Genomic DNA, 16,457 nt, shown 5'->3' on the forward strand with positions numbered 1-16,457 from the left:
TTATATTATTTCTAAAAAGGGGAGAAAAGGAAATAAGTGTTGGTGAGCCTATGGAGAAACTGGAACCCTTGTGCACTGCTGTTAAGAAGGTAAAAGGGGGCCCGGCCCAGTGGCTCACTCTGTAATCCTAGCACTCTCGGAGGATGAGGTGGGAAGATCGGTTGAGCTCAGGCGTTTGAACCAGCCTGAGCAAGATCAAGACCCCATCTCTGCTAAAAATTGAAAAATTAGTCAGGCGTTGTGGCAGGCACCTGTAGTCCCAGCTACTTGAGAGGCTGAAGCAGGAAGATCACTTGAGCCCTGGAATTTGAGGCTGCTGTAAGGCTGATGCCACAGCACTCTAGCCTGAGCAACAGAGAGAGACTCTATCTCAAAAAAAAAAAAAAAAAAAATGTAAAATGGTATAGCCACTGTGGAAGACAGTATGGCAGTTGCTCAAAACCTTAACAGAATTACCATATGACTCAGAAATCCTACTTCTGGACAGATACCAAAAGAAGTGAAAACAGAAACTCAAAACAGATACAGGAGTGTTATTTACAATAACCCAAAGGTGGAAGCAATCCAAGTTTCTCTCAGCAGATAAATGGAAAACAAAACGCAAAATGTGGGATGCCCACGCAATGGGCATCTTCAACCTGACAAGGGAGGGAAAATCTAACCTGTGCCACAATAGGAAAGAGCCATGAAGACACTCTACTAAGGGAAATAAGCCAGTTACTAAAGGACATATACTGTATGATTCCACTTATAGGCGGTTCCTAGAGAAGTCCAATTCAGAAGCAGAAAGTAGAGGTGGTCGCCAGGGCTGGGGGAGCAGGTACGGGAAGTTATTATTTAACAGATACAGACATTCTGTTTGTGAAGATGAAGAAAGTTCTGGAGTTGGACGGTAGTGATAACCGCACAAGAACGTAAACGAAGATGATGTCACTGAAAATGGCATCATTTAAAAATGGTTAAAAGGAAAAGAAAAAAAAGAAAAAATGGTTAAAAGGATCAATTTTATTTTCTGTACATTGTACCTCTTCATACATACAGACATATACAGTAGAACCTCTGTAAGTTGACCACCCAAGGGACTGTAACAAACTGGTCAACATACGGAGGTGGTCAGCATAAGAAACTAGGCTTTCTGTACTGACACATACACGTGGTGCATGTCCAGTCTATGAAAATTAGGTTAACTTAAGGTGACTGATGTGGGGAGGTGGTCAACCAAGGAGGTCCTACAGTCCATGTGTGTGTAGAACAATTAGCTCTTCCATTCATTTTCAAGTCACTGACTCATCCCGCCCCACAATAAAACAATGACATTTACCCTGTTCTTAAATTCAAATTCTTAATGGATTTTTAAAAGCTTGAAGAAAGTAACAATATTTTCTCAAAATCAAGATCCAAATTTACTTACCTGTTCTGGATTCCAGCAGAATCGCTTTTTAGCCCAAAGTAAATGGCACCTAAAACCAGTCCCAGTATGATTGTGACAATTATCTTTTCAAACAGAAAAAAGAAAATAAAAAGGGAAAGAGTTTCAATTAGTGGAAAAATGTATAGACAACATCTATTATTATAACATATATTGCTATACAATTGGATCTCTGCACTGAGACGAACAATCAATGGTGGTGAAATGTCCCAGGGAGAATGCCACAGGGCACGTGACTTCACTGCTTCCTAAAGTTAAACATCAGGCCAGGAGCAGTGCCTCACACCTGTAATCCCAGCACTCTGGGAGGCCGAGGCAGGTGAATTGCTTGAGCTTGGAAGTTCAAAACCACCCTGAGCAAGAATGAGACCCCATCTCTACTAAAAATAGAAAAAAATTAGCCAGGCGTTGTGGCAGGTGCCTGTGGTCCTGGCTACTCAGGAGGCTGAAGCAGGAGAATCTCTTGAGCCTAAGAGTTTGAGGTTGCTGTGAGCTACGATGCCACAGCACTATACAGAATACCATAGAATGATATTGTCTCAAAAAATAAAATAAATTTATTAAAGTTAAAAATTAATTAAAAATGAAGTCATCTGTGGTTTGGAGAGACCGACAGGACAAAGCAACTACTGGAAAAGCTAAGGTTCCTCCCAGCAGCCCACCAGGCGCCGCCAGTTCAGGGTCTGCTGCAGGCTCCTGGGCCCGTGAATGTGCCCGGTGTGCAGAGCAACGCAAGCTGCTGGCAACATAGTTTTGGAAACAAATGAAAAGTCCACAAGGCAAAGAGTTTTGACCTCGACTGAACTCTGAACCTTTGGGCCAACGAACATGCATTGTTTTATATTTGAAGAGGTTCAGGTGAAAACAGGGTATCTTTACTCTTAAGATTAAAAATAAATAAAGATAAGTGAAATTTTAAAAGCATACATACAAAGAAAAATTAACAATGGAATTTTGCTTGGTAAGGAAGTAGGGGTGAGCTGGGGCCCACCTATCTAACCCCTGGGGAGTCCACTCCTACGCTGGAAAGTGCATTGTCACCATCACCAAAGCATTCCACAACTTTCCCTGTGTGCTCCCCATGTGCTTTGCATTAGACACCCCCTGCGCGGCTTCCCGGTCACCTTCAGCCACACCACCCACAGCCATGGTCATGGAGTCCTGTGTGCAGCCAGCAGGAGGCACATGCTGATTTTGTGAGGATGCTTTTGCTTTTCTGTGGTGGTGGGTATCACAAAAAGTATGCTCAGACCTTTTTTCACTAATCAGCTTTCATTAATGTTGGTGTGTTTAACGAGTGGTCTAAGACAATGCTTATTCTTCCAATGCAAGGAAAAAAATGTTAGACCCGAGCTTCGATGCTTCACCCTTCTCAGCTATTTTCACCTATCCCATCTGTTTTTACGGCTCCTAAGGCAACTGGACAAACATCACCCTTGATTCTAGACAAAAAGGCTCTTCAAGACAAGTCAAGGGAGTATCTTAAGGAAAGGGTTAAAGGTTACATTCTGATATAATTTATTAGAGGAAATTCTACTTGTAAGTATTCATGACTGAAATATATAATCATAAGTAATGGTAAGATAAAGAAAACAAAATATCCTACCATATATCTCAAAACCTTCAAAGTTTAAAAAAAACTCTTGCTGGGCAAGGTGGCTCACACCTATAATCCTACCTAGCACTTTGGGAAGCTGAAGCAGAATTGCTTTGGCTCAGGTGTTGAAGACCCACCTGGGCAACACAGTGAGACACCATCTCTACAAAAAATCAGCCAGGCATGGTGGTGCACACCTGTAGTCCCTCAGGAGGCTGAGGCAGGAGGCTTGCTTGAGCCTAGGGGTTTGAGGCTGCAGTGAGCTACAACTGGGCCTCTGCACTCTACCTTGGCCAACAGAGTAAGACCTTGTTGTTACTAAAAATCAGTACCTTAGGAGTCCACAGGGCCATGATCTATGTTTGTGAAGATCCTAGTCTGGAAAGAATATTATTTAAGTGCTTCATAGCTGGGTGTTGTGGCAGGTGCCTATAGTCCCAGGTACTTGGGAGGCTGAGGCAAGAGTCACTTAAGCCCAAGAGTTTGAGGTTGCTGTGAGCACTCTACTGAGGGGGACATAGTGAGACTCTGTCTCAAAATAAATAAATAGGTAAAAGTGCTTCACTTATGAGATGTCCTTAAAAATTCAGTTAGAAATTTGGGAGAAACTTCCATTACTCTGGCATATTTTTACTACCCTCAGAATATACTCTACTTCAATGTATCAAGCTTCCGAAGTAAATGGTGATGACTCCATCAACCTTAATGCGTACCTGCACATGTACTCAAGCGCCTGTATTTTCACACAGGATTGTGGAGACTTTTTACCCTGGAGATTCCACATCTTTTGTTTCTTTTGTATTCAAACTGAACATCTTATACTAACATTCTGAATATTATGATTAGGATGTTTCCTAAAGGTTTCAAAGTTCTCACATTCAAAGTCAGCTTTCAAACGTACTGACAAAACAATTAGTCCCCCAAGCCTGACATGCTTTTACAAGGTGTGTTGATGTTATTCTTTCTTGTGTTGAGGAAAAAAAAAACAAACAGGCAAACTAAGCCATTGTATAGTGGAACAGACAGATCCTATCTGCTTCCAAATTGATTTGATTAGGAAACACATTAATTGACCATTAAATCTTCTTAGACAGATAATCCATCCATTCCAAAATCTTCCAGATACAACCACTGCTGAGATCCATTATCAGAGGCCAAGTTGGAATCATGTAAAAGAAATAACTAGTCCAAACCAAAGTACAGAACTAGGATAATAAATTTATCAGCAGAAAGCTATAAGATATTGGGCGGCGCCTGTGGCTCAGTCGGTAAGGCGCCGGCCCGATATACCAAGGGTGGCGGGTTCAAACCCGGCCCCGGCCAAACTGCAACCAAAAAATAGCCGGGCGTTGTGGTGGGCGCCTGTAGTCCCAGCTACTCGGGAGGCTGAGGCAAGAGAATTGCTTAAGCCCAGGAAGTTGGAGGTTGCTGTGAGCTGGGTGAGGCCACGGCACTCTACCGAGGGCCATAAAGTGAGACTCTGTCTCTACAAAAGAAAAAAAAAAAAAAAGAAAGCTATAAGATATTTTAACAACCTCATGTTCAAAAACTTTTTGATGCAAAAAAATTAGAAGAGAAACAACATACAAGATTTATAAACCCTAAGCTAGGGATCAATAAGCTATGGCCCTCACACTGTAACAGGGCCACCCTCCTATTTTCCTTCAGCCCATGAGCTAAGAATGCCTTTAACATTTTTATGTTGTTGTTGCAGTTGTCTTTGTTGTTTAGCTGGCCTGGGCTGGGTTTGCACCTGCCAGCCTGGGTGTATGTGGCCGGTGCCCTACCCACTGAGTTATGGGCGTTGCCAGTTTTAACATTTTTTTAATGGTTGAAAAAAAAGTCAAGAAGTATAGTATTTCTTGTAATACAAAATATGTATGAAATTTAAATTTCAGCGCTCATGAATAATGTTTTATTGGAACATTGCCTAGTTCATTTGTTTACGTATTAGCTATGGCTGCTTTCACATAAAAATGGCAGAGTTGACTACCGAAGACAAAGACCACATGACCTGCAAAACCTAAAATATTTATTATCTGGCCCTTTACAAAAAAATGTTTCCCTACTGCCCTAGTCAGCATTCCAATATTTACAAATCTGAACAAGACTTGCCCTGCTAAGCTGATGCCCAGGGAGATATGAGGTTCTATCCTTATTCTCTAAGCCTGCCACTGCTTAGAACATTGCTAGAATTCCTTCTGTGGAACTCAGTTCCCTGATGGGGCAGATAGGCTGAATGGACAACCTGGAGGCACTGGGCCCAGTATTCCCATCAGAAGGAAGCCAGTGTCCAAATGCAGGATCCTGGTGTCTGGGAAATAGCTCGGTATTCTAACCATGCCCCACCCAGAACTACCATATGGGCGACTTGGATAAGATGCTTCTAAACCACTTTTAATGCTTAAATAACACTAAAAAGGCAGGGCGGTGCCTGTGGCTCAGTGAGTAGGACGCTGGCCCCATATGCCGAGGGTGGTGGGTTCAAACCCAGCCCCGGCCAAACTGCAACAAAAAAATAGCCGGGTGCTGTGGCAGGTGCCTGTAGTCCCAGCTACTCGGGAGGCTGAGGCAAGAGAATCGCTTAAGCCCAGGAGCTGGAGGTTGCTGTGAGCTATGATGTCACATCACTCTACTCAGGGCGACAGCTTGAGGCTCTGTCTCAAAAAAAAACAAAAACAAAAACATAATCAACCAAAAAAACAAGAACGTTATCTCATCTTAATTAAGAGGGAGGTAATCTGATGATGAATGGCCCTGTTTTATAGAACTCTAATTTGTTTACTACCATTGTATAACCTGCTAGCTTCCTGAGGTATGACGATGCCACTGCATTCCTAAGATTCTATTCTAATTAAGGAAGAGCAGTTTCTGGCTGTCTCTTCCTTCACCTGGAGGCCAGCCCACACTAGCTCCAGGTGTATCCAGGGACACCAGGTGAAGGTTTCCCTGACAACTTGATCTCAGCTCAAACCAACTCTCTTCTCTCTACCCCTTCTCTGCTACAACTTTCTCCACGGTCCCTTCTACCACCTAACGCCGTCTGTAGTTAATTTCTTTATTCATTTATCGTATCTGTCCTCATATGAAAATAAGCTCCATGCTAGCCAGATTTTTATTTTTGCCCATTTTATTCATTACTACACAGATGTCTCCAAAATGCTGAATGAATCAGTGAATAAAAGTGGACAGCTACCAGAAAACTCCAAACGTGGCTGACATTTCCTTTACATTTTTCAAATAAAACATTTTTTTCTGCTAAGATTATTCATTACAGCTTGTCTAAATCAACAAAAATTCTGAGTTAGGGATTTCAAGAAACCACTAAAGGGCGGCGCCTGTAGCTCAAGGAGTAGGGCGCTGGTCCCATATGCCGGAGGTGGCGGGTTCAAACCCAGCCCCGGCCAAAAACCACAAAAAAAAAAGAAACCACTAAAATCCTAGCACTTTGGGAGGCTGAGGTAGGAGAATTACTTGAGGCCAGGACTTGGAGACCAGCCTGAGCAAGAGCAAGACCCCATCTCTACAAAAAAAAGAATAAAAGAAAAGAAAAGAAAAATTGGCCAGGTGTAGTAATATGAATCTGTAGCCCCAGCTACTCAAGAGTCTGAGGCAGGAGGACCGCTTGAGCCCAGGACCCTGAGGTTGCAGTGAGCTATGATGATGCCACTGAAATCTAGCTTGGGAGAAAGAGCTAGACATTGTCTCAAGAAAAAAAAAAAAAAAAAGCAACAGCTTTCCATGAGTAAAAATTTAACTGTGTTATACTTGTTCTACTGACCGTTTCCATATCCCAAATGGAGGGTATACAAATCCCTGGAAGAGTAGATAGAAGAGAAACATAATCCTGAAGTCCATTATCAGAGCCTAATAGTTCTTCACGTGAGCATTTCGAAAGAAGCTGTCTGCTTACCTGTGCTATGGAGGCCTGAGGATTACCCAGTAAGTTTTTGAATGAACGTCTGGAAACCCATCTGAGCTGATGACAGAAGGAGGTGGCATAGGCAATCTCACTGAAGGCGGGGGTCTTCTTTCTTTTCGGAGTCCCTGAGAGTTGATCTAATTCAGCCTTTGTTTCTTTATAGAAGGAGGAGTTGATATAAAACTCAGCTAATTTTTCTATGAGTGGTACATCTCTCTTGGAAGGTTCTTCAGTCTCTGTGGCTTTAGTATAAAAGTGGTTAAAAAGGAAACATTATCAACAAGATTACAACGAATTTGGCTGATTTTTCTGTGATTCTATCCCTTGCTTGGATTCTCCTCTTGCACCTTAATTCTAGGGTTTGAGTATAAAAAAGTATTGGCTTTGTCATTGCTTTACAGCGTAGAAAAATACAGCAATTTGGCCTTGCTACCTCCATAGGCTTATGGCTACAGCAAACCCATTGATGCCTTTCCTAACCATTTAGACCCTAATTCTTTTAAAAAAAAGACTTCTTATCTGGTCCTTGTTTCCTACTTTGTGCACAAAGTACCAAGTTTTTTATTTTAAGAACACTATACAAATAATAAGCATGTATGTTTATTCTTTTAACGAAAACTCCTCTTAGAATTAACCAGGCCAGGAGTGGTGGCACACACTTATAATCCCAGGACTTTGGGAGGCCAAAGTGGGAGGATCTCTTGAGGTCAGAAGTTTGAGACCAGTCTGGATAACACAGCAAGACCCCCACCTGTACAAAAAAACTTAAAAATTAGCAGGTAGTGGTACATGCCTATAGTCCCAGCTACTTGGGAGGCTGAGGCCAGACAATCATTTGCACCCAGGAGTTCGGGGTTACAGTGAACTATAATGATGTCACTATACTCTATCCTGGACAACACAGTGAGACCCTGTTTATAAATGCTCATTTGTAAATTAAATCAAAACACCCACAGTACTTCTGGACAATAAAATCTTCATTTTGTCTGGGATCTGCATTGATATAAATTCACAAAGCCATGTTTTAATAAGCCACCACATAGCTAAACTTCAGCCAATCTAAACAGGTACAAATCTGCAAATCTAATAGATTCACATACCTTCACTGCCTTCAGCCTCTCTGTTTAACACCACAGCCGTCGAATCTCCATTAATGACGTCCAGGAAGAAGTCCGCAGGGTTATTATAGGATTCACACTGGTAACCTGTGGATAGAAGGCAGCCCGAGGACACAAATTTAATGGTTTTAGAAAATCAAAAGGGAAAAAAAAAAAGAAAGAAAATCAAAAGGACACACTTTTAGAGGAAGAGGAGCTGAGGCTAGAGAAGACGAGACCTAACCCTCTCGCCCTCTGCTTCGTCCCAGCTCTGCCCACACCAACTTAACCCTTTCCTTGTGTGTATTCCACCCTGTGACATTTCAGCGCTTCTCAGTTGCCCAAGGAGGGAGTAAAAACCCCAAATCTTGGACCCCCAAGAAGGGAAGTCTTACAGTAGTGCCAGGTCTTTACCTGTCATAATTCATGAGGCCTAAAATGACTGTCACTACGCTCTGGTGCTTATCAGTACTTCTTCAAAAATCTTAAATGTAGGTCCAAGAAAAAAAATATTAAAAGCCTGGGTGCATTCTGCTTCTCCGCATACTAGATTCAGAGGTTCAAATTACTACCAGGCTGCCATAACTCCAAATAGAGAACAAGTCCCTTGAGCAGCATTCTTTCTTTTTTTTTTTTTTTTTGGCCAGGGCTGGGTTTGAACCCGCCACCTCTGGCATATGGGACCAGCGCCCTACTCCTTGAGCCACAGGCGCCGCCCTCTTTCTTTTTTTTTTTGGAGACAAAGTCTCACTTTGTCACCCTTGGTAGAGTGCTGTGGCGTCACAGCTCACAGCAACCTCAAACTCTTGAGCTTAAGCAATTCTCTTGCCTCAGCCTCCCAAGTAGCTGAGACTACAGGCGCCCACCACAACGCCCGGCTATTTTTTTGTTTCAGTTGTCATTGTTGTTCAGCTGGCCCAGGCCGGGTTCGAGCCCCACCCACTGAGCTACGGGCACCACCCCTTGAGCAGCAATCTTGAGAGAAGGAGACCAGCACAGCACACCCAATCTCTTACCTCAACTTCTGTGCATGATAATTTGAACTCAAGTTCCCCTGAAGTGTGACTCTTAGGCTCATCTCTCTACATTCCTCAGTCTTATATATGCTTATTTTTAAATGGCAGTGATTAAACATAAATGGATTATGAAAAATAGCTAATGAATATTTAAAGCTATATCTGAGGTTATGGAAAATTCACCTACAACCATATTCAAATATCTCTGAAATGAAGTAGACCACATGAGTCATTAAAAAGAAAAAATCCCACCTTAAAAAAAAAAAAAAAGAAAAAATCCCACCTTTCAATCTGAAATAGAAATGTTGGCCCATCAAAGTCAGATTTAGGACCAGCCACTCTTGTTGACTGATAGGTCACTCACTCCCACTACAGCCCTGCATCTGCCATCTAATGTGATTAGCAAATGAAGTAGCACCTCCAAGAGCCCTCAGTCACATTTAAAGGGAAAAAACAAGAACGTTGATTTGTTACATGTTCAATCAGACAGTGATACTAGGCCTTTCCAAAAATATTCAGCTGACAGAGTAACTGGCTCTGAGTCCAACATGTTAATTACTGAACTGATAGGAGAAGGTCACCGTAACTGGGAAGCAGAACAGATAGAAGCCCAGTAAAAATACTCAAATACACACATGCACGTGAATACTCCACCAGGACAGGAACCAGGCCTGAGCAACAAACTAGTTCTGCAAAATGAAGAAAGATTCTAGCACCAGGCTGACCCCAGGTGTTCTGGAGTGGTGGAACCCACGGCAAGTCTACCCAAAAGTCAGACGGCCCCCTTTGCTCTCCTTCAGGATTCCATGGAGGAAGCGTCTTACTGCGTGAAAAGTCAGCCGTACCCGCTGATGCAAAGTACCCCAAGGCCTCCTGAGCAGGTCCATGGAACATTAGTTTTCCTGAGGCCAATAAGGTGAGGCTATCAAACAGTTTGAAGATGGAATATCGAGGCTGATGAATGGAGAAGATGATTGTTCGCCCCTGCTTAGACATCCTAAGTTAAAAGTGAGAAAAATAACGAGTCATGAAACATCTGCGACTTTTACTTCTTGGTAAAATACCTATTCTTGCCTTTAGATCATTTATTCCTAATTCGATTTAATTTTCTCTTACTAATTTTCATCTCATATTGTCTATTTGCTAGTTAGGAAACCTAAATTCAATGCTTTTATTTTAAAAGAATAGGGATTCTCAAAATGTATTGTACTGACAGTCTAGAATCAACTAGAATGCTTATTAAAAATGCAGATTCCTGGGCAGTTTTCCCAGACACTGAATTAGAATCTCTGGGTACGAGTCTAGGGAATTCAGTTTTTTTTAACAAGCATCCCAAGTAATCTGTACATACACTCAAAAAAACAAACAAACAAAAAAAAAACTTGTATGCCCCATTTTCATTTGTCATTTAGGTCTCCTGGCTCTTTAGAAATCAGTTTTCATTCCTCTGTCCTAATGACACAATTAACCTTACTGAGTGCTTATATGTCTTTGCTAAATACTTTCCAGATAACCCCAGATAACCCCATTTTAATTTTCACAATATGAGGTAGTTCCAATATCATTATTACCTTAACTGTATAGATACAGCTTAAAGTGTTGGGCAACTGCGACCATTAGTAAGGGGCAGGGCTGGGCTTTGATTTCGAGTCTAATTCCACAACCAGATACCGCAAACCACCTTTCCACACAAGTTATTTCTCATAAGCAGAAGAAACAAAAGCCAAAATCACTGTTTACACCTGTTACTATTAAAAATATCTTATGAGAAGAATCACTTCAATTTAAACATTTTCTAAGCACCTATTGTACACTAGCAGAGTATGCAAGAGTGTTCTGCTTCAAAGGGGATCAGGCAAGGAGATCAAGTAAGTTCAATACAACGTGGACTTGAAGTAGTTAAGGCCTCCTTATAAGTAAAATGGGAGACTTATGACCTGGTCTGAAGACATCGAAGTAGAGTATTAAAAGGCCCCACAGGACTAACCCAAGAAAAGGTACTGAAGGTGAAGGACTAAGGTGAATAAAGTGTGACATAAAAAGTTCCATTCAGGTTTGGCACCTGTGGCTCAAGCGGCTAAGGCACCAGCCACATACGCCTGAGCTGGTGGGTTCAAATCTAGCCAGGGCCCACCAAACAACGACGATGGCTGCAACCAAAAAATAGCCGGGCATTGTGGCGAGCACCTGTAGTCCCAGTTCCTTGGGAGGCGGAGGCAGGAGAATTGCTTGAGCCCAGGAGTTGGAGGTTACTGTGAGCGTGATGCCATAGCACTCTACACAGGGTGACAGCTTGAGGCTCTGTCTCAAAAAAAAAAACAAACCCTCTATTAAGCAAATTACAAGATGCTCAGTGTTACAGAGCAAGATGCGTGTGTACGGGTGTGAAAAAGAAACTCAAGAGACTGTAGCAAAATGGACTGCTTCACTCAGAAGCTGGAACTTTAGTCAGAAGGCAACAGGAGCTGTCAAGGACTTGAAGCCGGTTAGTGGCAATCATGTGAGAGCCCTGCTGCTCAACTGTGGCCCGAGGACCAAGGGCATCAGTAACAGTGTGTCCTGTTACCATCTCCCCTAGAGAATCCTGGGCTCTCCTTCAGACCTGTAGGCGGGATCTGCAATTAATAAGATCCCAGGGGATTAGTATGCACAGTGGAGTGAGTTACAGCTTCAGTGCTAACCACACCAAAACATCAAGAAAAAATTAACAGTATTCCATTCAATGCATCATTCTCTAAGGAAAATTGTGAAAACAGTTATAGATAATTAAATGGTCATGGATAACTACTTTTCCCAGTGAAACTGAACTCCAGACCCAGTACTTGCCATGGCAACCTCAAACTCCAAATTCAAGTAATCCTCTTGCCTCAGCCTCCTGAGTACTGGGACTACAAGCACCCACCACAACGCCCAGCTAATTTTTCTGTTTTTAGTAGAGATGGGGTCTTGCTCTTGCTCAGGCTGGGCTCGGACTCCCAAGCTCAAGTGATCCTCCCATCTCATCCTCCCCAGTGCTAGGATTACAGGCCTGAGACACTGTGCCCTGTTGACTATATTTCTTGGACAGGAAATAATAGACCATAACACAGTCTGTCTCAAACTTTCACAGTGACCTTTGTATACACCAGCAGATATATCAATACCTAAAGATGTATGTTTACATGTGTCTTTCTATTCAAAATATATTAATATCTATACAAGCACTTCTATTCATATGAAATACATATAGTATACATATATATACACACGCACAGGCATGTCTGCAATTCCTAGGTCTGTTTATTAAGAAGGTGTAGAGGGGGGCGGCACCTGTGGCTCAAGGAGTAGGGCGCCAGTTCCATATGCCGGAGGTGGCGGGTTCAAACCCAGCCCCGGCCAAAAAAAAAAAAAAAAAAAAGTAAGAAGGTGTAGAGGGGGTGGCGCCTGTGGCTCGGTCGGTGTGGCGCCGGCCCCATATACCGAGGGTGGCGGGTTCGAGCCCAGCCCCAGCCAGACTGCAACCAGAACATAGCCGGGCGTTGTGGCGGGTGCCTGTAGTCCCAGCTACTCGGGAGGCTGAGGCAAGAGAATCGCTTAAGCCCAGGAGTTGGAGGTTGCTGTGAGCTGTGTGAGGCCACGGCACTCCACCGAGGGCCATAGGGTGAGACTCTGTCTCTACAAAAAAAAAAAAAAAAAAAAAAAAAGAGGGTGTAGAGGCAGTTAACATCCCAGCAGAAGTGAGAAAACTAAGACACCAGAATTTGGTTTCTAGATATTAACTACACCAGGCAGAACCAGGGCTCCCGGAGAAACAGCTGACCCAGGACAGCACAAGATGAGCTCAGACCATCATATTAACAATAAAATAAAGAAATGCTTCAAGAATGACTGGGACAAGCCAAAAGGACAAGAGTCACAATGAAGGGACTTCCACTGACCAAACCTGGATTAATTTTATCATTAGAATAATTTTTAAAAACTGATTCTAATCCATGAAATAAAATAGAAACATGAACACAAAACTTGGGACAAAGCAAACCCCCTTCTCTGCAGCGGGAGGCCACTATCACATGTTCAGCAACCGTCGCACTAGCGACTCACAGAGGCAGGAAATCTGGTGTATGTGACCACAGGCGGTGGAGGCTGATGAGGATAGGAAGATGGGCAGAACAGCCGATTATTTCCTCCACCAAATACCAATTACAAAGGGATAAACAGGTGATTTCACAGCAGAGAAACTCAGCAGACATCAACACGATCACATGATCACAGTATCACCCGTAGTGAGAGAATTCAAACTCATACAGTCCCAGATGGGCATCGCATCCTGACCTGAGCCCAGTCATGAAACACTGGGTGGACCCCCTTTGAGAGCCCTCCTATGAAATATCTAAGACTGATGAGGACAAGAGGGATGGACAAAGACTGGGGAGCTGATCCAGATGAGAAAACATTGAAAAAATGAGCTCCGGAGGATCCTGGGTGAGAAAGGGAAGGGCCACGGCAGGGACAGCTGGGGAATTCTGACTGACGGGACTGGATGGTGGCAAGGCCACCACTGCTGACCTCCTGCCTGGGAGGTTACCCCCTGCAGGATCTGGGGACCACGGAGCATGATTATCAGAAAAAAAGTGTATGGGAGTGACGGGGGAGGAAGGAAGAACAAATGAAGTAAAATGGTAACAGTTGGGGAATCTAAGTGAGCAGATGCAGGATTTTCTTCGTACTGTTTTTGTAGCTTTTCTGCAAGTTTGAGTGTTTTTTTTAATTAATTTTAAAGATGCCCAAGACTCAGCTTTTGAAATTGCTCCTATAAATATGTTTTCGCCCATGTTTTAACAAAAGGATACACCATCTCCTTTCATCTTAACAATCATCCTTTCAATAATAACATCTTATATCCAACTTGTGATCTAATCCTGTTGGTCCTATTTTCAAAATAGATACAGAACCCACCCACGTCTCACCCCAGGCCACTACCGTATCATTAAAGCACCACTGTATCTCGACAGCATGGTAACAGTCACCTGACTGGATTCCTTGCATTCAGGCTTGCTCAATTACACAGCTGTCACTACTCTATCCTGAAACTCTCAAAAACCTTCCCACATCACCTAGTAACAACAAATGGTCCTTCCAGGGGCCTTCCAGGGTTACATAATCTGCCACCGACCCAACTCCAACTCACATCCTGTCCTGTTACGATCTGAAGTGTCTCCCCCCAAAATTCTTATGTTGAAGCCCAACCCCCAGCACCTCAGATGCTGTGTTTGTGTGTTTTGGTTCTGTTTATCTATTTGATTTTATCTTTTTAGGAGGGTGCTTTTTTTCATTCTACCTTTACCTTCAGGCAGTCATTGATCTAGTTGCTTGCTTCGATTTCCAAGCAAAGCTAATTAAGGTGAAATGGCATTGGGTAGGTCCCTGGTGTCCTTATCAAAAGGGATTAGGACACAGACACACACAGAGGAGAAGGGAAGTGAAGACGCAGGAAAAGACAGCCTTCTCTTCCACCTGGGAAGAGAGGGCTCAGAAGGAACAACACTGCTGACACCTGGCCTCCGACTTCTAGCCTCAAGAGCCATCGGAAATTTCTGTTGTTAAGCCGCCCAGTCTGTGGTGGTGTTCACAGCCCGAGCTCACTAATACACCATCCAACCCTCAGACCCTTTCACGATTCTAGTCCCTCTGGCTTCTTTGATGTTCTACACACATCAGACTTCGGGGCCACTGGCTGTTCCTTCCTACTAGAACTCTTCTCCCAGGTGTCCACGTCTCACTCACTCTCCCCCAGCTCACAGGCCACATCCATGAGGTCCCTCTGGAGCATCCTGCCACGTGAAACAGCACCCCCCACCCCGCCACAGCCATCCTGTCCTACACTCTTACCTGTTTCATTGTTCTTGATAACACTTATTTGTTTATCGTTTCCCTCCAACAAAGAAGGAAGAAATTGTTTTGATCACATCTGAATCCCCTCCACCAAGAATATCTGGTACACAGTGGCCATCAGATGCTAAATGAAGAACAATGTGACCACAGCATTTACCTTTTCAGGAGCAGAAGGACAGCATTTGCTGTGCTCGAGTCTAAGCCAGTTGTGGGCTCATCCAGGAACAAGATGGAAGGATCAGTAATCAGCTCCATCCCTATACTAGTCCTTTTTCGTTCTCCTCCTGACACACCACGGATAAATTGAGTTCCAACCTAAAATGCAAATACTGTCATTATCAATAATAACACCCAGTCGCTATTGTTTGGTGAGCTCCTAACATGTGCCATCCCTGAGAGGAAAAGTAGGCCTCTCTTTTGTCAGATGAGTAAACTGAGGCTCAGGGCAGAGCTGATACAAAGCCCACAGCTTTTAATAGTTACAGAAGTACTTCATCAAGTCAACTATTCAGTTTGAAGGTTGGAACGCTAAAAGATAGAGCCCTGACATGGTGAAATCACAGTCTAAAAACAGAAGATTAGAACAGAAGAGGAAAATGGGAAAGCACCTATAATGTATTAGCTTTCTAATACCCCGTGCACCCAGAGTCCCCAAGTGGACTTGTAAGAAGAGTGTGAGGACTGAACACCAGGGGTCTCGAGTTTGATCCTCACCTGGGCCCAATTAAAAAAAACAAAGTATGGGCTTGGCAGCTAGGAAAGTTCACTTTCTATCACACCATGTTAGCACCTTTACAATCATCACGAAGCTTCCCAAACTGACCCTGTCTGCCCCTAAGGTTAACAAATGGGAAACCTGGGTGATTGTATTAGTAATCATAAATTATGTTATAATCATATAATTACTATAGTAATTTCTGTTGTGCTTAAAATTCCATAAAATGTAAAATTTTTAGATGCATCATTTCAACCATCTGGATAAACAGACGCTAGGTAATCAATAACTGTGCCGTCAGTAAATTCTAGAAATCTAAACAAGCAACTGAGAGCAATGGCTGCCTGAAGGTAAAACGACAGAATGAAAGAAAGCAACTCATCAGACAGAGAAAATCAAATAAATAGACAGAATGAGGTAAAAATAACAATGAAACCGGCCGGGCGTGGTGGCTCACGCCTGTAGTCCCAGCGCTGTGGGAGGCCGAGGCGGGTGGATGGCCTGAGCTCGGAGGTTCAAGACCAGTAGGGGCAGCAGTGAGCCCGAGTAAGACCCCGTCTCTACTAACATCAAAAACAGCAGGGCGTTGTGGTGGATGTCTGTAATTCCACCTACTGGGGAGGCAAGGGGACAGAGCATCTCCAGAGGAAGAACAGCTAAAAAAAAGAAGAAAGAAAATGAACAACAACAACAAAAAGAGTACTTCACACGAAGAAGAATGAACAAGCTGAAATTAAAAATTAAAAAATAAATAAAATAAAAAAAAAAAAACAATAAAACCATCACTCACAAACCAAAAATAACTGGCAA

General features: G+C 43.1%; 1 protein-coding gene across 3 annotated transcripts in view; it reads right to left on the bottom strand.

Moving 5' to 3' along the window:
- Positions 1 to 16,457, bottom strand: part of ABCG2 (ATP binding cassette subfamily G member 2 (Junior blood group)) — a 63,314-nt gene that overhangs the window by 15,528 nt on the left and 31,329 nt on the right. For all 3 annotated transcript variants that reach the window (XM_053603997.1, XM_053604067.1, XM_053604153.1), the window contains 5 exons: positions 15,090 to 15,247; positions 9,907 to 10,058; positions 8,049 to 8,153; positions 6,940 to 7,190; positions 1,412 to 1,494 (listed from right to left, as the gene is read on the bottom strand). In XM_053603997.1, coding sequence (XP_053459972.1) covers positions 1,412 to 1,494; positions 6,940 to 7,190; positions 8,049 to 8,153; positions 9,907 to 10,058; positions 15,090 to 15,247 — 749 coding nt within the window. The remainder of the gene's footprint in view (positions 1 to 1,411; positions 1,495 to 6,939; positions 7,191 to 8,048; positions 8,154 to 9,906; positions 10,059 to 15,089; positions 15,248 to 16,457) is intronic.

This window comes from Nycticebus coucang, chromosome 1 (assembly GCF_027406575.1).
Source record: "Nycticebus coucang isolate mNycCou1 chromosome 1, mNycCou1.pri, whole genome shotgun sequence".
Lineage (NCBI taxonomy): Eukaryota > Metazoa > Chordata > Mammalia > Primates > Lorisidae > Nycticebus > Nycticebus coucang.